The 21,076-nt window shown below is 36.2% G+C and overlaps 1 protein-coding gene across 31 annotated transcripts in view; it reads left to right on the forward strand.

The window, feature by feature from the left end:
- Nucleotides 1-21,076, forward strand: part of EIF4G3 (eukaryotic translation initiation factor 4 gamma 3) — a 234,008-nt gene that overhangs the window by 129,741 nt on the left and 83,191 nt on the right. For 20 of the 31 annotated variants that reach the window (XM_081145840.1, XM_081145844.1, XM_081145841.1 and 17 more), the window contains 2 exons: nt 9,835-9,943; nt 16,599-17,435. In XM_081145840.1, the coding sequence (XP_081001966.1) occupies nt 9,835-9,943; nt 16,599-17,435 (946 nt within the window). The remainder of the gene's footprint in view (nt 1-9,834; nt 9,944-16,598; nt 17,436-21,076) is intronic. The other 11 variants (XM_081145846.1, XM_081145839.1, XM_081145827.1 and 8 more) reach the window with 1 other exon arrangement.

The following is a 21,076-nucleotide window of genomic DNA, read 5'->3' on the forward strand; positions in this document are numbered from 1 at the left end:
TTTGTTCCTGTTGAAGTATGTGGTTATCGTGGTCTTCTTAAGAGTTTACTTTCTTGCTGTTAGAAATCAAGACATTCCTGGAGGAGCAGGAGTTTAGTTAGAATAGAGAATGGAATCCCCCAAATTTGACAAGATTTTGTTTTCCCTACTGGGTTACTTTAAATTTTGTTACACCATTCAGAGAACATGAGTGATTTCAGATTTTCAGAATATCTAAAGTGAAAGCCCAGCATATAAAACTTAGAACCAAAGTTGTTAAGTAGGGGCTGCTTGCTTCCCCATCTTGTGCTGGATAATGGGGTATTCCTCAGAGCCCAGTTCACTAACAGGTGATGTGGATGATCAAATACAATGTATTTCAGAAGGATAGACTACTAACGTTAGTAGTATAGGTTTTAAAAAAGTTCTTTAAAATGTTCTTAAAAATTGAGATCACAAATACATGGCATTTAGCAAAAACCAACCAAAGGGATAAAAAAACACCTCATAGACCCAGACCATAGCATGGTGATTACCAGAGGGGAAGGGGGCGGGGGAGACGAGGGTGTAGGAGGGTATGTGGTGATGGAAGGAGGCCTGACTTGGTGCGGTGAACACACACTACAATATACAGAGGATGTGTTAGGAAATTGTACCCCTGAAACCTACATAATTTTATTAACCAATGTCACCCCAATAAATTCCATAAAAAAGAAAAAAGAAAATGCCATCTTTACCGGAGCAGGGGCATTAGCGGGGAGACAAATACCCATCCATGTTTAGAGCTCCTTGAAAATCTGAATTTTGAGTAAGCCTAACACTTGTGCCTTTGTGTGATGATGTTTTGCTTGTAATGTCTGTCTCTGGCAGACATTTATCTCAGTCTTCCATCATCTAAATAAGTGTGAAATATAACCATCTAGATACGTGAATTATAAGGTCATATTAATGATTGTTACTAGGACTTTTCCCCATTCCCTTATTTCCCCAGGAATTTCACGTCTGGAATGATCAAGGCGGCCTTATATTTAATGTTGTCTCTGGAAGTAAACATGGGACAAGCAGCATTTACACATTTAAATTATGTACTTACTATAGCAAAAATTTAGCATTGGTTGGTCAGGGCAGTTAAATTTTGGTCTGTATTTTTCCACATTAATTAAAATATTGTTACTGTCAAGCCATATGGTTGACAACCTTTTGTTGATTTCTATTTAAATTTTCAACTTGAAAATGTGTTAGTATATCTTGCTTTTTAAAAAAAAAAAAAAATCTTTATTGATTTTAGAGAGAGGAAGGGAGAGGGGGAGAGAGAGAGACAGAAACATCAGTGATGAGAGTCATTGATCGGCCGCCCTAGCACTCCCCCTACTGGAGATTGAGCCCGCAACCCGGGCATGTGCCCTGACCAGGAATCGAACCTCGACCTCCTGGATCCTAGGGCGATGCTCAACCGCTGAGCCATGTCGGCCGGGCAGTATATCTTGTATTTTCCCTGTGGGGTTGGTTTGTTTTTCTGTTACTCCTCTGTCCTTAGCCACAGAAATCCTTCTGTTCTTTATCTTTCCCCAGTCACCACAGGCCTGAGTACAAGTATATGTGTTTGTGTAATCATAAAGCACATTAAATGTACATTTTTATTTGATAAAGGCCATCAGCCAATAATTATAATGTTGGTAGTACTTTTTGAGGTGTGATGTTGTCATGAAGCATCAATTTATTTTATTAGTTAACTTGCATTTTAATCCACAGTTACCATTCTCTTTTCTTTCCAAATTCATGAAATTCATAGAATGAACAAATAGCTTTTTACCAGACATACGCACACTAGAAATACTTCATTTTCCAGAAATTCATGGTGAGTGGTGCACATAGAATAGGAGAGGACATCCCTGGTCTTTACTGCCTGATTGTTATATTGTGTAAAAATGTTGACCCAGTCTTTCAAAAGAAGCTAGAAATCTCTATGTAAAAAATCTGCAAGTTTTAAATGTTGGCTACTAATTCTAACAAATAGCATTATGTCAGCTAAAGAAAACCTATTAAGTTTAACTTAAAAGTTGCTAGTTTACCAATTTCATCATAATTCTAGATAGATCCTGAACCACATCCTAGTTAGTAAGAGTGCAGAAGAAACAACCCTCTGCATCAGAATTTATGACTGAATAGTAAATACTATATTGCTTTTGGCCTTATGGATTACCTGCTTTGAGCCACAATATATATACAGTGCATAGCAAAGCCTTTCCCTGTCATTGAGGTTGTCCCAGTCTCTTTAAGGGAGACAGAGGACACTTTTTAATATATAACTGGTCTTCCTGTGAAGTGTATACAGAGAATTATTAAAGCACCAAGCAGACCAAATGGGACAGAGTTGTAACACAGACTCAAATATGTTGTATCACAGGAACATATTAATGGTGGGATAGGTGAGAGAGTACAGGGGAGGGGTTTAAAGCTTTGCCTTAGAATCAGACATACTTGGTTTCTGGTCCCAGTGCCACTACTTAATTGTGTAACTTTAGCCAAGTTACTTAATATTCTAGTGCCTTAGCTTCCAAATTTTAAAAAATGAAATAAAAGCTATCATGTAGAATTATAATAAGGATTAAATGAGATCAAATACTTAAAATTGCTTAAGCTAAGGGCATAATAATTGAGCATTCAGTAAATTTTACCTGTTACCAGTATTGCAGTTATTGTTATTTAGGAGGCACAGAGAATGACTGGAAGAGTCTGGGAGGCTTTACAGCAGAGATGCCATTTGATCTGAGTTCCCAGATGCGTATTCACAACATGGAAAGAGAGGGTGGTCAGGCAGAGGGCATCGTGTGCAAAAGCACATGGAGATGGGAAATTGGAGGAAAGGAAACTGTTGTCATTTCAGGTGATAAATTAGAAAGTCCGTTGAAGGAGAGGAAGCCAGTTAGAGAAATACTCAGTGACTGGTTACTAAGTAAGGATTATGAAAAAGGTGACCATATAATTTATCATTTAAATTGGGACTGTTTTAGAAGTGAATGGGAATGCTATTAATCATTTTGCTGGGATAACAGGCATAAAGCTGTGCTGTCCAGGTAAACAGGGTGCATGGTTCCCCTAGATATAAAAGAGAGGGAGGGGCCAGAGGTGACTCTTCAAGCTTAGATGTCTGGATTTATAGTAACACAGCATAGAGTTTACGTGAGGATGTTTGAAGAGGTGGATAATGGGCGTGATTTTGGCAAGCATGCAAGCTGAGAGTTAATTGAGGGAAACTACATTGGGTTTATGTGAGGAAACAAGTTTTTGCTGCTGCTGCTGTTTTGCCCTAAAGATTTTGATTTTGAAATTGTCTTACTTCCTAGGTTTTAAAATGAGCTATGGAAAAACTCCTGGAGATTTTATGTCTCAAATATATAAAAAATATACATATGTGTGTACATGTGCCCATTAAAATGATCACAGACAGTGGTCGGTGCCTGGATGGACATCATAGAGTATGAGAACACTTGGTGCTGGTCCCCCCACTCTGTCACTTAGATTTATGACCTTGGGTCAGAACATCAAACCCTTTAAACCCCTATTTTTTCATCTATATAATGAGAGACTGTACTATGAAATCTCAGTTCCTGTTTAGCTCTTAAATATTAAAGTGGGAAACAAGGGGACATTTTTGTTACTTTTTCATCAGCATCAAAAGCTCTCAGCTATATATCTGTTGTTAGCAATTAGGCACAAGGAATATTTCTATATTAAGAAATGTGCTAGCTACCTCAAAGTCATTATGGAACCATGTAGGGTAAAAATAAGTACATAATGCCAAGGCTTCCAAAATTGTCTGCTTCCACAGGGATAGGCTTGTGCATCAAAATCACTTAATTTTTTTAATGAACTGTATACCTTTCTTTCTCTCCCTACTCCCGTTTGTTCTTTTTCTTTTCTGTTAAGAATTACTTTTACAGTGAAACACAGTTATAACTTGGGAGAGAGTCCTATGCCGTAGGGTGTAGGGGCAGAGAAAAGGTTGGAAACTCATGATTGCTGGCACTTCTTAGGAAGGGTATAGCCTCTCCTGTCATTTGGGAAAATTCACTGTCAGCAGGTTATTCAGTTTTTTGAAGAGCTACTTATAAACTTGATACCTGGAAACCTTAAAGAATTGTAAAACAGGGTTGTTGATTTCATGAGGTCTGTCTCCAACAGGGTTTTGTCTTGAATTTTTAATAAAATCAAGGTTCTCCAGCTTCAGTACCTATAGAAATTCCTAAAACAAGAAAACAAAATTTGACTTAAGGTCACTATTGAGATACTTTATCTTGGAAGCCATTGGAGTGAGTATATTTTTAAGTTGTTTTGGCGTCCCAATAATGATTCACTTATAAGACATTAATATTAAATTTTATTGTATTTTAAATGATTTTTTGTTTTTACTCGAACCATGTTTTTTCATGAACCTTCAACAAGAATTGAAATCCTAAATGGTACTGAGAGTTAACCATTGTTTACTAGTTGGTGAATAACTTTCAGACATTTTTTAATACATATATGCATAGATACATATCTATACCTATCACTTAATGTATTTAGGTTTATGCCATTTTATAACTATCTTTTTTTTCTGTGATCATACAGAAGTGTTCATGCTTGGCTCTAGGTGTTATAATTTTTAAGGCTACATGATATTTCTTTGTTTGGAAGTACTCTAGTTTATTTAATTGATGGGCATTCCTGTCCTTTCCTGTTTATCACTAATATAAACAGTACTGTGATGAACAACTTTGTTTGCCTATTTTTGGGCCATGGTGTTGTGACTTACCCTCCAGAAATGTACCAATTAATCTCCCACCAGCAGTAAACAATAATATTCCTTTCCTTCCATTATTGCTTATTTGATAGATTCTTTAAAATCTCATTTAATTTTTATTTATTGGTTTGTGGAGTTAAGAATTTTGATGTGTACTGGTTATTTGTGTGTATGTGAGTTATCTATTCATGTCTTTTGTACACATTTCTTTGAGGTGACGATTTTTTTCTGAGCTGATTATTTTCTGACTTCTAAGCATTCTTTACATGTTAAAGAAATCTTTTTGACATACCAACTGGTATGTCAAAAAGACGTAAGCTGAGAAGTCATCTTTAAATCATCTTTATATCACATTCCATAGCTTGCTTTATATCAGCAAGTGCTATCTGGCTCATTCCTACCACTTCACTGCTGTTATACTCTAAGCCACGTTCATCTCTCCCCTAGACAACAGACACTTCCTTACTCATTTCATCTCCTTGCTTCTTTCTTGCCTCTCCTCTATTTTTTATTTATTTTATTGAGGTACAATTGACATACAACATTATATTAGTTTCATTTATACAAAATAATGATTTGATATTTGTGTGTATTGCAAAATGATCACAAGTCTAACATCCATCAACCATACATAGTTATAAAAAATTTCTTTTTTTTACCATCTACTCTCTCAGCTACTTTCAAATATGCAATATAGTGCTGTTATTAAGTGTAGTCGTCATACTGTATATTATATCCCCAGGACCTGTTTATTTTATAACTGGAAGTTTGTACCTTTAGACTTTTTTTTACCCATTTCACCTACACCCACCCCCTGCCTCTGGCAACCACCAATCTATTTTCGTATCTATGAGCTTAGTTTATTTGTTTTTAAGATTCCTCATGTAAGTATAACCATACAATATTTGTCTTTCTCTGACTTACTTCACTTAGCATAATGCCCTTAAGGTTCATCCATGTTGTCACAAATGACAAGATTCATTCTTTTTATGGCTGAATAATATTTCATTATGTGTATATGGTTTATTATTCAATATGTTTCCCTTGGAATATAAGCTCCATGAAGCTAAGGATTTTCACCTGTTTTAGTTACCAGTGGGTTCTCAATGTTTTGTGCGTGGTAAACACCAGGGGGAAATATGTGCATACCTTTCTAATGAATGAACGTGGAGAATTCTCTCACTTCGTAAAGAAGCATGTTTTGGTCCTTTTTTCTGGAGACATTTGTTGTTATTTTACTGTCTTAATCCTTATAATGTTTCTCAATGAGGGCTGTACTTGGTTGTCCTCAGGATTTATATATGTTAAACACGAGGTATTTGTTTAAGGATTATTTTAAAGTCATTAAATAGGACTTTGAAAAATCAATTAGAGTCGGTCCATTGTATCCACGGGTTCTGCATCCGCAGTCAACCAACCACAGTTTGAAATATTGAGAAAAAATGTTACATTGTTGTTCACATGTATGTGCTATGTGGTTAGGCCTGTGATGGTTGTGTCTGTACTGAACATGTACACTTTTTGTCATTACCCCATGAACAATACAGTATGACAACTATTTGCATAGCATTTACATTGCAATACATATTTTAAGTAATCTAGAGATGATTTAAAATATAATATGCAGGAGGATGTGTGTAGGTTTTATGCAAATATTCTGTCTTTTTATATGAGGCACTTGAGCATCCCCAGGTTTTGGTATTCATGAGAGCTCCTAGAACCAATCCCCAGCGATACCAAGGGTCAGCTATATATCTAAAATAATGAAATGTGAAGTATTCAGAGAGCTTCTTAAGATAACAATAAATTACATCAGAATCTTCCTTATATTTGTAATAACTATTTGGAGTCTCTGGCTTTCTCTCAGTGAATTACAGTAGGGGTTAGCAAGCATTTTCTGTAAAAGACCAAATAGTAAATATTTTCAGCTTTGGAGCCATAGTTTCTTTCATTGCTGCCATTGTAGCATGAAAACGGCCATATACGATATGTAAATGAATGGCTGTGGTTGTTTCAATAAAACTTTGTTTATGGACACTACAATTTAAGTTTTCTGTAATTTTCATGTGTCAAATACTATTGTTGTTTAGATTTTTTTTTCACCAACTATTTAAAAATGTAAAAAGTTCCTGTCTCACGGGCAGTTCAAAAACAGGTATGTGGTCCCTGGGCCATGGTTTGGTGACTCCCTATCTATAATTACCTCTGTATTTAAGCATCCTGTCCTATACAAGATTAAAATAGATAGTAGAGGAAAGTGGCCTCTGAGTAGGAACAGTGTGGGCTATATAAAGAGAAATGAATTTTAAATTGTACTGAGTACTACTCAAGGACAGTTCAAGATTTTGTGGCCCATTTCACCTGTTGGTAAACATTCTGTTTAAAAAATTAATTCCTGCAGCATTTGGGCCCAAATCGACCATTATCCCTTAAGGCCAGTACTTCCGATTTAATATATAAATCTTTAACAGAATAGATTCTCAAGTAGAATTTATAAAGGAAGTTCATTTCTTGGATGATACTGTCAGGTATCTAATATCTTGCCATACTTTTAAATTCCTTTATCACTTTATTTGAAAATTGAGAAATGTCTTTTTATTTTTCTGCCAATCAGACCCTTTAACTCTGACATCCCAGTCATCTTTATTGAATTATTTTATATTTTGATACCAAGTGCCCTTCCAGAATTATTTTTATAAATTTTCATATCCACCAATAATGAATGAATGAAGTTCAGTGATTTTTGAAATTCCTTAAAGTATTCTCAGCAGTGTAGATCATATAACCAAGTTCTCTAGCTACCCAAAAGCTTCATTTCCTTATAGGGGTCAAAATTCCTACAGCATTAGATGTGATGTTTTGAGTCACAATATCCAGTGTGTTTCCTGATTTTTCTGATGTATCACTCAGATAAAATAAGCCATGGTTGTGCTTTGGAAAGATAAGGAACTCCTTTGTAACAGACTTTATAGTTATTTCATTAGAAGAGAAGACTTGAAATTAGAGGTTAAGCTAAAGTTTGAGATTTTCCTAAATTAAAAAGAATCTAAAACAAGATTAAAGTATTGAATTATATAGTATGTTAATATGTTATTTTCTTGGTACTGTCAGAGGCTTAGAAAATGTTAAAGCTCAAATGATTTTTAGTTTCTTTTCATTTTACAGCTAAGAAACTGAGAAGTACTTGGCTAGCATTTTCTGGCTGTAGAACTGTGTACTAGATGCCTGGGTTTGGAACTGTGATTTAACCATGCTATTTCATTCCTTTCTTACAAATGCTTCACGCATAAGACCTTCCTAGGACTTTGTTAATTTAAAAATGTTCAATATGATTGAAGGTATTTTCATCTTAGATTGAAAAACTCTCCGATCTATACATATTTATAGGTATTAGTAGCCTTTTACTGTCTTAAACATCTCACTTTATGGATGTCATTTTGGTGACCTACTTTTTGCAATTACCCCCTTTTTTGGGAGGGGGATATTAATTTCCTAGGCAATTGAAGTAGTTATCATTATCTTCCTTTCAGGTAAATGACACAGTTACAGCTCTTTCTTTCTTGGAATGTGAATAACTGTTAATAAATGCTAAGTAACATAGAATCCTTCCATTGTTTTGAAGCCATTTTCAGCCATAGAATTGAACTGAGTTTATATTTTCATTTATAGCTATATGAAGCCTTTCTGATTTTTGAATTTTAGTAATACAGTTTTCCTCCCACTGGAACTAAGTATTCAAAGTAGAGTAATCTACCATTCCATCTATTTGGCCATGATTCAAAGTGAAAACAGTAACTTCATTTTTAATATGTGAAAATATAATTTTAGTAGTCTTCATTTAGAAGTAAGTGTGGAATATGAGTAATTTCAAAATCTAAAAGAGTAGGTGAAATAGCATTTTCCCCATTCCTACCTGTAATAAATGATATTGTCCACACTGGTATATTTTACTTTATATTCCCAGTGTATGTGAAACTTATATGACTTGAAAATGTTTTTATTAACTCTCACTTTTAAGTGGCCCTATCTCCCCCAAATCATCCATACCAAAATCCCACCCACCTACCCCCCTAGAAAATCCAAAACAAAAAGAAAATCAGAATTTTGCAGGGAGCTCTGCTCTGATAGCACTGATGGAATTCAATGTTGGAGACTGTGTCTATCAAAAACTCTACCTTAAATCTCCGAGGAGAGACACTGCTTCGTTTTGTGGCTTTTGTGTAACCGTCAAACCCAGAACAAAGGCCCGCCTGGAACGTGATGTAGAATGAGTGTCCGTGTCCTTCCTTGTTGGTTCTTGTCCCACTAAGTTGCACAGTGGCTGCAGTTTTTTCAACCTACCCTGCTAGAATTTTGATGGGCATTTTTTGTTTCGATATACTGGCTGAGTGAAAATAAAAGTTTCCGCTAAGCTCTGCAGAGCCACATATTTTAGTCAGATTTCGGACTGTGAAAAGATATCACCCTTGACTCAGAAGCTAAAGACATTTTTTAAGGTGAAAGTGCCTTTAGAGACTTTGCAGGTTGCATTTTACCTATGTGATTACATGGACAAATGACAAGAATCACCTCTCAGTATAGTTCTCTTGAATCAGTAACTGGTTTTAAAACCATAGTGCTTTGTCCTGCTTTTGGCAGATGAACTACTTTGCTCAGTAGTTTCTGAGTGAAGTTGACCAAACCCCCTGGTCTTTGGGAGGCTGTTAAGTTCCCTCTCAAATGTGACATCTATCGTTAGGTTGAAAGTCTCTCTCCTTAGAAGGAACGCCGCAGAATGCATTGTACTAATGACTGTTGTGCTGTCTTCTCTTGCTGTGGTCAATAGTAATCATCTCTTTTCCTTCCCCTTTCCTGCTGCCTCTTTCCGTTTCTTCCCCATCGTCCCATATACTTTTCGAATTTATTAAACTGGCCTATATATTTTTTCCTCGCTTTCCGTTTGTTTTGTTTTGTTTTTTAATTTCGTGACCTCCTGCCCCACGCTGTCTCCCCACTCGGCCTGGGCTCCATATTGCTAGTTTTTATGTTCGCACGCTCATTATCACCCTTTTTTGTACTTCAAATCCCAGCAGCTGCCCAGCCAGGTCCCCGAGCACAGCCCTGTGGTTTATGGGACTGTGGAGAGCGCTCATCTTGCTGTCAGCACCCCTGTCACTGCAGCTAGCGACCAGAAGCAAGGTTTGTGTACAACTGTTTTCCTCCCTCTTATCTTTAGTCTCTTTTTATATTAATATACTACCCTTAGCATTTAGGAGTGAGAGTAAAACATCTGAGGATTATTTAGATACCCACTTTTAAACAAAGCTTTGAGTTTGAAAATCAAAGTGTTCAACATCTAAGAAAGTAAAGTAGGGGTGATTGGTAAAATTTTTCTATATTTTTATTAATGCCTCATTGTCAATATATATTTATAAAAGCTTAGCTGGCTTAAACTTTTTCGGCAACAAGGTTGGGATAATAAATCAAAGTATATATTGCTTTACAAGAAAAATACAGTTTTACTTACATATTCAACATGTTCCTGTTTATCCTGCTATTTTAAAAACATAAAGTGTTCTTATCAGCTTGGCTTTTATGGCCTTAGTTGGAGATAGTACTGAGTTCAAATGCTGACTCTATCATGCACTAGCTACTTGGTCTTGGTGAGTCAGTGTTCTGTGTGTCTTAGTTCCTTCACTTCCAGAATGGAATAAAGAAGACCTACCTCACAGGGTTATTGTGGGGCAAGCCTAGCATATGAAAAGTGCTTAAATTATAGCCTTAACTACTGAGGCAGGAATCATACGAAGGTTTCTCCTATTGACTGTGAATGTGGAGTGTCAAATGTTTGTTGAAATAAGTAAATCCTGTTGGATTTATAATAGAAAACATTAAGGGAAATCTCATGCCAGAAAGTGGGATATTACAACGTCTCTTTCCTGCCTAGTTGGATTTAGGTTGACCATACCTAAAATTGAGAAACAATTCTCACTAGACACAGGGGAAAGCAAGTGACTTTGAGCATACTATTATAATGTTTCCGACCATCCTAAGAATGTATGGAAATTATATTTGTTTTCTACTTTCTTAAATTATTTATTCCTTTAAACTCTTTAATAATCTATAGCTGCCTGTTAGTAAATATACTTTCTAAAAGTTGTTCTTCCAAAAGCATTTGGGAATTGACACATAATTGGTATAGAGGTATTCAATGTTATTGGTCCCAGCCGGGCGTGGCTCAGTGGTTGAGCACCAACCTAGGATCCAGGAAATTGCGGTTCGATTCCCAGTCAGGGCACATGCCTGGGCTGCGGGCTTGATTCCCAGTCCGGGGCGTGCAGGAGGCAGCCGATCAATGACTCTCTCATCATTGATGTTTCTACCTCTCTCTCTCCCTCTCCCCTCCTCTCTCTGAAATCAATAAAAATATGTTTTAAAATATATATTATTGGTGTTTTACTGCAAGTTAGTGACATTTACAAACTAATGTATGATTTCAGTGTTGTTTATAGGATTGAAATATAATTGTGTTTTTTCCCTTGAGTATTGAGGAGCCTAGTAAACTTGAAGACACAAGTCCTATGTTGTATTTGTTTAAATAAGATAGTTTTAGGTCAAAATATAGATAACAAATCCTAACCTGGCATGCTTCTGAAACTTGCACTGTCAAATACTTCTTTCAGCATTGTTCAGAGTTAGAGGCTCCTGCATGCTTAAGGCTAAATTTTTAAATATTAAAGTCATTCATCTTGCAGGAGTGCAGTTCATAGGTAGTGTGATAAACCACTTCCTGCACCCAGTGATAAAGCTGTTTGCAGTCAGAATTCAGAATGCTTTCAGTCCGAGTGGAGAGGAACCTACCAGCTATTCCCTTCAGGACTACTTCATTACTTCTGCACAGTTGTAATCCTTTTGCTAGTTAGAATTTTGCTAAGCATACTGAATACTGTACTAAAAGGCCTTAAAATATATCCTTTGTTCAGACTCTCTCTATAGCTGGGCCTTGATGAAGAATTCATAATATTCCTTGATGATGAAACTCTGACCTGCTAAAATTTTTAGGTTGTTAGACATTTTGTGTCGTATAGGCCTTGATTTTCAGAAAGAAGAATGCAGAATTCTTGGTTTCCTCTCAGTTGTTTATGCTTAGTGGAAATTTGAATAATAAAATCAGCATTTTAAATTGACATGTGATATAGATACGGATGAATTGGAAACTATTTCAGGTTACCTTGAAAGAAAAGAAAAAAAACCTTTCATTTTAAGTATATTTCATAGAGCTGATAAGTAATTATTTGGGACTACTACTGTCTTCCTTTTAGTACCAACTTTCTTTCAGAAAACTCATTATAATTATCTATTTGAAATTCTACCAGTAGCTTGCCAATACATAGAGTAGTTTTTGGAGGAGTATTTTTTATTATTTATTTTTATTGATTTTTAGAGAGAGAGGAAGGAAAAGGGAGAGAGAGAGAGAGAGAAAAAAAAAACCATCCTTGTGAGAGTGAAACATCCGTCAGCTGCCTCGTGCACACCCTCTATTGGTAATTGAGCCTGAAACCTGAGCATATGCCCTGACTGGGAATCAAACCTGGGCAGCCGTTCAGTGCACCAGTGACGCCCAACCAACTGAGCCACACCGGTCAGGGTTGGTGGAGTTTTTTTTGGTTTTTGTTTTTTTGGCTAATTGTATGTAATTTGAATAATATTAGAAAGGCCTCACCATTTTTCAGAAAATATTTTTTTATCCTTACCTGAGGATATATTTTTGTAGATTTTATATATAGAAAGAGAGAGACATTGATATGAGAGAGAATCATCAATCAGTTGCCTCCAATACACACCAGCCGGGATTGAACCTGCAACCTAGGTATGTTTCCTGACTAGGAGACAAACCCACAACCGTTGCGCGGGATGATGCTCTAACTAACAGCCACCCAACCAGGGTTTCAGAAAATAATTTTTATGAAATTAAAAATTTTTAAACTATAGATTCCTTTTGAAATTAAAGTAGGATATAAAATATACTATTTTCAAAGATTGCTATATTACCTCCCAGAATCAATATATATGTATTCTGCCATCAGTTTGGTTTTTCTGATGGAAATGACATTTCTGAGGGTTTGCACTGGGTAACAATCCCATATTAGTCCTAAAGTCTCCAAACATTTTGAGTCGCCTAAATACCTCTTTTCTCATACGCCTTTTTGTTTTCTAAACTGAAAGAATGTGAATGTGAGATTTGAAATCATTTACAGGTTTTAGTGCTTGCTAACTTTATGACCTTGGACCTATCACTTAATTTCTAAACCCCTCAGTTTCCCCATCTGTAAAATAGGAACATAATCATTTTTACCCCAGTGGCAATTGTAAAGAATTAAAGGACACTATGTATGCATGGTATTTTACCCAGTTCCTGGCACATAAGAAGTGCTTATGTAATAAATGTTAGCTGCTATTAAGCTTCTGGTTTTCTCAGAGTTTTTGACCTGAACAGCTGGAGTGGTTACATGAAGACCTAATGGCCCAGGGAAAGATCTCAGCTTGGTTTGTAGAGAGAGAGACTGTTGAGTGAATTAAATATTCAGCTGGTGTTGATTGTATAAAGACACAGTTCAAATGATTGTTGCTTGCTATTTGGGGGAAAGTGCATTCATTCTAGTGTATTGAGGATATGGTATGGATAATTAAATACAAATAAAAGTTTTTGTGCCTTAGTCTTAGTGCCTTTTGAAAGCATTTGGTGTTGTATAGGTATTCAGTGAATGGTGTTCAGTTGTAATTCAGTCATTGATAGCAGTGTAGCTCAGTTTGGGTTGTTCTGGTGTTTAGGACAGGACTATTCTCTGTCAAGTGAGACTGCCCCTAAAATTGCAGGATGCTTAGTATTCCCGGTCTCTGCTCATTAGATGACAGTAGCATCCTCTCAGGGTTCCACCAAAATATGAGGATAAAAGGGAGAAGTAATTTTTTCCTTCTTTCCTATGACATTCATTATATTTACTACATACAATGAGAAAGAAAAAATATCTAGTTATTCAGAGCCATTGTTAATAAACTGTCCCAGACTTTCCCATATGCATATATGTTAGTAGTATATATTTTTTGTTTTATTTTTTCATGTCTTTATTGACTTCAGAGAGAGGAAGGGAGAGAGAGAGATAGAAACATCAATGATGAGAGTCATTGATCGACTGCCTCCTGCACGCCCCCTGCTGGGAATCGAGCCGGCAGCCCGGGCATGTGCCCTGGCCGGGAATCGAACTGCCATCTCCTGGATCCTAGGTTGATGCTCAACCACTGAGCCATGCTGGCTGGGCTGATTTATCTTTTTTATCCTCACCCATGGATGTTTTATTGATTTGAGAGAAAGACACATCGATCAGTTCCCTCCCATTTATGCCCCGACTGAGGATTAAACCTGCAACCTAGGTATGTGCCCTGGCCAGGAATGGGACCTGAGACCTTTTGGTGCATAGAACGATGCTCCAGTCAACTGAGCTGCCCGGTCAGGGCATTATTACATATTTTTTAGGTTAGCATATTAGGCTTGTGCACTACATAAAGTTTTGTGTCTTGCTTTTTAAAAAACATCTTTTAGTATAAACTTGTCTTATCTTTAAGTACTCTTTTAAAACCCTATTTTAAATGTTTGCATAATATACCATGATATGTCCAGACGATCATTTCTTTAATAAATCCCTCATTGTTACACATTTAGTCTGTTTCCCTTTTTTTTCCTCCCTATTATAGTGTTGCCTTAAATATGCCGAACTTCTGGTTTTTTTCACTCTTCAATGGTCATTTTTTAGAAAAAATTGTTAAAAATGGAATTCCCCCAAGTTCCTAAAGATGGTCAAATGTTATAAATATTTTTAATGCAATGTATTAAATTTCAAATCATCTTGTCTCTGCAAAGCATAATCTTTATTTAGATCTACTTCATTATAGTTTTCAGCTTTCTGTAGTAAAGGTTTTTTAAAAAATTTTTAATTATTGACTTTAGAAAGATAGAGGAAGGGAGAGAGAGGGAGAGAGAGAAAAACACTGATTTGTTGTTGCACTGATTTATGCATTCATTGGTTGGTCCTTGTATGTGCCCTGACGGGGGATCGAACCTCTGCAACTTTGGCATATTGGAAAGATGCTCTATTAAAGTTTTAATGATTGAATTAAAAAGCTTTTATTTCAGAATAAGGAGCTCTCAAAATAACTTTTTGTTCCTAATTTTTTTTATTGTTAGATTTTTTTCAGGAGTATATAGGAATTTCATAAGTCTTCTTTTTGTTTGATTGTTTTTAGTATCACAAATTTTATTTCCCAAAATTAATAATTGAATCAGCATACTCTTATTTTGTTGTTAATGTGAGAATTATTATTTTCCACGGTTTACTTTCCTGCATCTATGTATAATGAGTGTTATTCTGATATGCTTTCACAATGGTATCCTGTAATCTGGGTGACTGGACCCATTAGCAGTTACTCCAAGGAATTGGAAATTATTTTCATCAGAGATATTTTAATATGTATTTATTTTATATGTGACACACATATATATTAGATATATTTCTTTGAAATATTTTTGTCTCTTTCCCTGGCAACTTAATCTGAGGGATTTGACAGTGAGAGCCTATTGATCTTATTTCTCCACTACAATAAATAGGCAGAGTTCAATTTAAGAAGTACTGACCTTTATGCCCATAAATTAAAGTGAGTTTTAAGTCCAGTAAATGTAGTTGCAGTGAATAAATTAGCCTTTAACAACTCATTGGTAATATTCACCATCTATTTATCTGAGTAATTGTGTTTTCTTTGACGGACTTAGTTCACCACAATTTGTCGTATGCCTAAAGATTTCACTGATCCCTAAAGATTTCTGACAGAGAAAGTAAAGTCCTTTTCAGTTTAGATTATCTTTTCATAGTGCTTAAAATTTTTGTTTGCATTTGATGAACGTACTCATGAATATCTGCTTTTTCACTGGAGCCTGTTTGTTGTGCTAAGGAAGCACAAAGCTAGAAAAAAATCTGAATCTCCTTTGGGTTTCATCCTCCCAAGGATGAATCACATTATCAATTTACCTAGAATTTTAAAATATGGAAATTTTCATGAATTAGAGTTTCTTACATTTTCTGGTACCTTTATTATAATTACCAATTTATTTCTCTCTTGCCCTTGCTATTCTTTGTGTGTCTATACAGACACACACATTTTATATATTATTCTCAAGTATTTCAGACATATATGTTGTGCTCTTTTTTTTATTGGACTTGAATATCTGAATATTAACTTCGTTTTATGATCAGGAACTTTAGTTTGCTGATAGATAATGAATTTCATTGATGATAAATGAACAAGTAGTACATGTTCCTTATAAAAATTCCATAAGTGTAGAAATATAGAGAATAAAAATATCAGTCTATAATTATTTAATCTCTATTTGCCCTTGAACTGTCCTGCCACTCGAGTATGATCTTGCTAGAAAAAATCTCTACAGGGAGCAAGATATAGTGGAGATGGAAGGTATCTCTACCTTAAAGAAAAGCCCCACCCCATTCTAGAATGGTTTAGCTTCAGCTTTGATGAGCTTTTTCATTGTATTCTTGACGTAATCATTTGGTGAATTGATTCCTTCTCCTCCAAAATAAACCGTATATGTATTGGAGACCATGTAATAGTGGGTATAACTAGAAAAAATATGACAATGTTTTTAAAATGGCAGATGTCTAATATTTTGATCTCTTTCGCTACCCATGATTTAGGGTAAGAGATTAAAAGAATTGGCCCAAAATAATGCAATATAATCTCTCGTCCAGGAATTACTCTTAAAACTCTCTTTCTGTTTCTTTCCCAGAGGAGAAGCCAAAACCAGATCCAGTGTTAAAGCCTCCGACCCCAGTGCTTAGACTAGTCCTTAGTGGGGAGAAGAAAGAACAGGTGGGCCAGATGGCTGAGACCACTGCAGCAGAGTCCCTTCCAGAGCTTCCTCTGCCTCCGTCACCAACTGCTGTTTCTCCAGTTGCTCGAAGTACAATTGCTTCCCCCACCTCTGCTGCTCTTAGTAGCCAGCCAATATTCACCACTGCTCTAGATGACAGATGTGACCTCTCCTCCTCAAAAGAAGACACATTTCCTGTACCCACCCCCACATCTTGCACAGAAACATCAGATCCTTCACAAATGGATGTAATTGATGATGATATATGCAAGAAATCGTGTAGTGTAGCACCTAATGATATTCCACTGATTTCTAGTACTAACATAATTAATGAAGTGAATGGAGTTAGTGAAAAATTAGCAGCCACGGAGAGCATTGTGGAATTAGTAAAACAGGAGGTGTTGCCATTGACTCTTGAATTGGAGATTCTGGAAAATCCCCTGGAAGAAATGAAAGTGGAGTGTGTTTCAGCTCCCATCACCCCTTCCACAGTTCCTTCCTTTTCTCCATCTCCTCCAACTCCTCCAGCTTCTCCTCCTCCCGCACCAGTCATTGTCCCCGCTGCTGCCACTGATGTTAGTGCTGCTGGTGCCCCCGCTGCAGGCCAGAGAGTCGAAGAGGATGAGAGTGTAAGAACTTGCCTTGGTGAAGATGCGAGAGAGATTCCAAACAAAACAGAGGGAGATGCAGATGGGCAGACAGAAGAGGTGGTGGAGCCTCAGAGCTTGAGTTCAAGAAAGAGCCCTGTCCCAGGTAAGCTATCCTGCCATTAATTATATGCTTGCTGAACATGAAAAAGAAGCGATACCTGAGTATTTTTTAATTGGCTACTTTCCTTGACTTCCAGAAACATCAAATGAATGCTGAAATTCCTAGTCTGATTTCTGCAATGGTGTATTTATGTTTTAGTGCAGCCTGCAAAAGAGTTGTTTGCTCCATTGTCTAAAAATGCAAATGAAATTTCAAATATACAAAATGCCTCCAAGGTATATGTCACTCATCATACATGTGTTTCTTGTTTTTATTTTTTTGCCTTGTTCATATGAATCAGTTCCTCAGTGGTTGATTTTGTTGCTTTGGGGCTAGAAACCAATTAAAACTAGCATGACCTGTAATCCCTAATTCTGTCCTCTCAGAATTTTAAAACCCAGTCCATCCTAAACTTAAAGGAATGCCTCAGTGCAGGACCTCTTTAATCCTGGATTTAGGAAATTAGCAATCAGAACGTTAAAGGTTTGTGACTAGTTCTGAAAAATAAAAGTGCCCTCTTTGATTGACTTGCAGATAAGTTTACTGCTTTTCCACATTTTCTTTTACAAGTTTATTTTCTACTGTAATTATCATTATTTTATCATTAATATTTTCAGTGTATTCTTCACAATTCAAAATTATTTCTTTTAATATACCATCACCTAGGATCTTAGGACCTAATCATTGGGTTTTTATAATCAAAAGTTATCAGAGGTTTATCAACTGCTCTGAAGTTACTAGCACAGAAGAATATGGCTTTTAACAAGTCAGCATAGCCTGTGTTCTGCAACATTGCCCTACGCTGTATAATTGCTTTCTGTATACCTGTCAGATTAACTTACACAATTTGACAAATGTGTGCTCCCCAGCAGTTTATGTAGATACGCACTGGGGAGGTTTCATTCGCCAACATCCTCAGTATTGTCTGTTTTGAGCTTTCTGATAGGGAAGCTTGACGAGTCAAAAACTGATCCCACTTTTAAGATGTGGCTTTTCTACCCAGCTCAGTTTTTGAGGCCATTTTCTTATGAATGTCTCTGGAAGGTTTCTGGTTTCTTGCAACAGTAGAACATATAGTTCAACACAGTAAGCCAGAGCAGAAAAGCAAACAATGCAAGGCAGTCAGAACAGGGAGAAAACTTATAAATGTTTGTAAATCACTTGTTTCCTCAATAGACTGGCCTCCATTGGCATCAGTATTCATAGTGCCATCACTATCTTAGGAACCTTTTTCCTTGCTAGGGCGATGACCTTCAGCTTTTTTTTCAGTCACTCTTTGAAAAAACAGTCTTGGTTTCTGTGCGGCTACAGCTGAATGTCCCCCAAAGTACACTCATTGGTTGGAGAATGTGATTCGTTTGACCCTTCGTTGTTTTCATACCTGCCTGAGACTTACCATCCAACAGCGACCGCAGATGCGGTAGTTCCAAGAATAGAAGAGGCTATTGAGAACAAATTTTAAATAAACATAACAAAGAAAAACAACGCAATCATATGGAATACAAGTTAAAGATACAAACCATACTTCAGAACTGAAATAAGTGTAAAGCAGGACTGTACCAAAGTGATACTTCCACTCAGCCAACAGTCTTCTTATAAGCAGTTTGTCCATTAGGTGGCCTAATGTTGCAAGTCAGTGCTCAGGGATAAATGGACAAACAGATTTTTGGATCAAATAATCTTCATACTATGGTACATTTTTGTGAAATGCAAATACTCTTGGAATTAGTAAAATGTCACCAACACCTTAGTGAGAGAATCTATAGATTTTTCATTGTAAACCAGTGGATAGCTGGAAAAGAAAAATCAGTCTTTTGCTTGATTAGGGATGAGGTAGAGGTTAGTGATGTCAGAACGGATGTGTCTTGGCATTTTTCTATTTTCATGATTTTTTAACCTATGAATGTGTTTTTAAAGGCACCAAAAATTCTATAGTTTCCCTTTTTATCCTACACTGTTCAAAATACAAAGTAAATGAACTTCATGAACCCATGTAACTCTGTCTAGCATTTTTTTATATTTTTATGAGGCTGCCAGAAACATTCTTGATCCCCTCATTTCTGTACAAATATATTTTAATGTTATTGCCACAAAAATTAACAAGGACAATTTAAATTATCGTTCTTTTATATATATGTATATATATGTCCACCTGAAATTGTCATATTCTTAATGACTACAATCTTATTTGCACTTACTCATTCACTGTACCTTATTTACATTGAGAGGTTATTAAATTATAACAGTTTGGTTTAGATACCAGTCTTTTGTTGTTGATTTTGAGAGTAGTTCTTACTGTTTCGCCTGAAGATGAACCACTTTAAAGCTTACTTCAGAAATCATTTGCTTTTCACAGATGTAATGCATAAAAATCCACAGTAGTTGGTACAGAGATACTTATTTAAAGCAGTAATTAAAGGTAGACATTAGGGGTCTGGTCTCTCCTTTTCTTCTGGAAAACACTTTCTTGCAATTAGTCTTGATCATATTTCTGAGTGGAGCAAAATGCAGCAGTTCTGGGTACATAGGTGTTGAAGAGCAAGCCCTGTAAAATGAGAATTGTGTGTATTTATCTTCTGTGTACTCTGAAAAGCCTCAGAAATAGGCCAGACTTTTGATTACTTGATTCACACGATCACTGCAATAATTAAATGTGCAAAAATCTAACTTAATTGGATCGTTTCTTAAAGTCTTAGGGAGTTGTATTATGATTTCTGTGTGTATCTGACAGGGAAGAAAAGAGACTTTCAGAACTTGTGGAAAAACAACCTCCGTTCCTCATCCAGGAATTCATTTGTACAATTTCCTGAATGCATATACTGTAGAATACGAACTCTTCCACTTTAAAAATAGTGACTTTTATTTTTTATTATTTCTTTAACATAAAACTAATATTTGAAATTCTTTTGGCAGAGGGAGGTTTATAATATTTCTATTTTATCTTCTGGCTCTCGCTCACAGTACATTATTTCTCTGTATATTTTATAAATTTGTCTTATGAACTCATCTTAAGCTAAATTTTCCTGGATGTAGATTGAGGACAAAACCTCTCAAAGCAGGCTTGTGTTTACTTTATTTACCACGTGCCTTGGAACGTAATCTGAGTTTAATGTCCTAAATCTCTTTCCCCCGCCTCTCCTTTTTAATAAAATGCAATTGTAATTTTTTATTACTGATTTTAGTGAGTTGGGGGTAGAAGGGGAAGAGAGAAACGTCGATTGGTTGCCTCTTGTATGCACGCTGACCAGGGACCGAACCCTCAATCTGGGCATGTGCCCTAACCAGGAATCAAACCAGCAACCTTTCAGTGCACAGGACAACCTCAACCAACTGAACCACACTGGCCAGGGCCCAAACTCCTTTTATACCCTAAACAAAGTGTGAAGACATTCCCTATGGATACTATTTTTCAGGATGACAGTCCCTCTCCACCTAGCTGCCACCAACGATTCTTCCTTGTCATTTCTGTGTTGGTTCACTAGTTTGTTTTGTTTTGTTTTGTTTATTGTTTTAGCTACTTTTTCACTGAGGCTGTCACTCTGTTAGGAGTCTCAGAGCTTTTTGTGAGAATCTCAATTCCAAGTCTTTACTTTGCAGGGATTCAAGATCTCTTATCTCCCACATGGATGCTAAAATGTAAACTC

Source organism: Miniopterus schreibersii, assembly GCF_964146895.1.
Source record: "Miniopterus schreibersii genome assembly, chromosome: 8".
Lineage (NCBI taxonomy): Eukaryota > Metazoa > Chordata > Mammalia > Chiroptera > Miniopteridae > Miniopterus > Miniopterus schreibersii.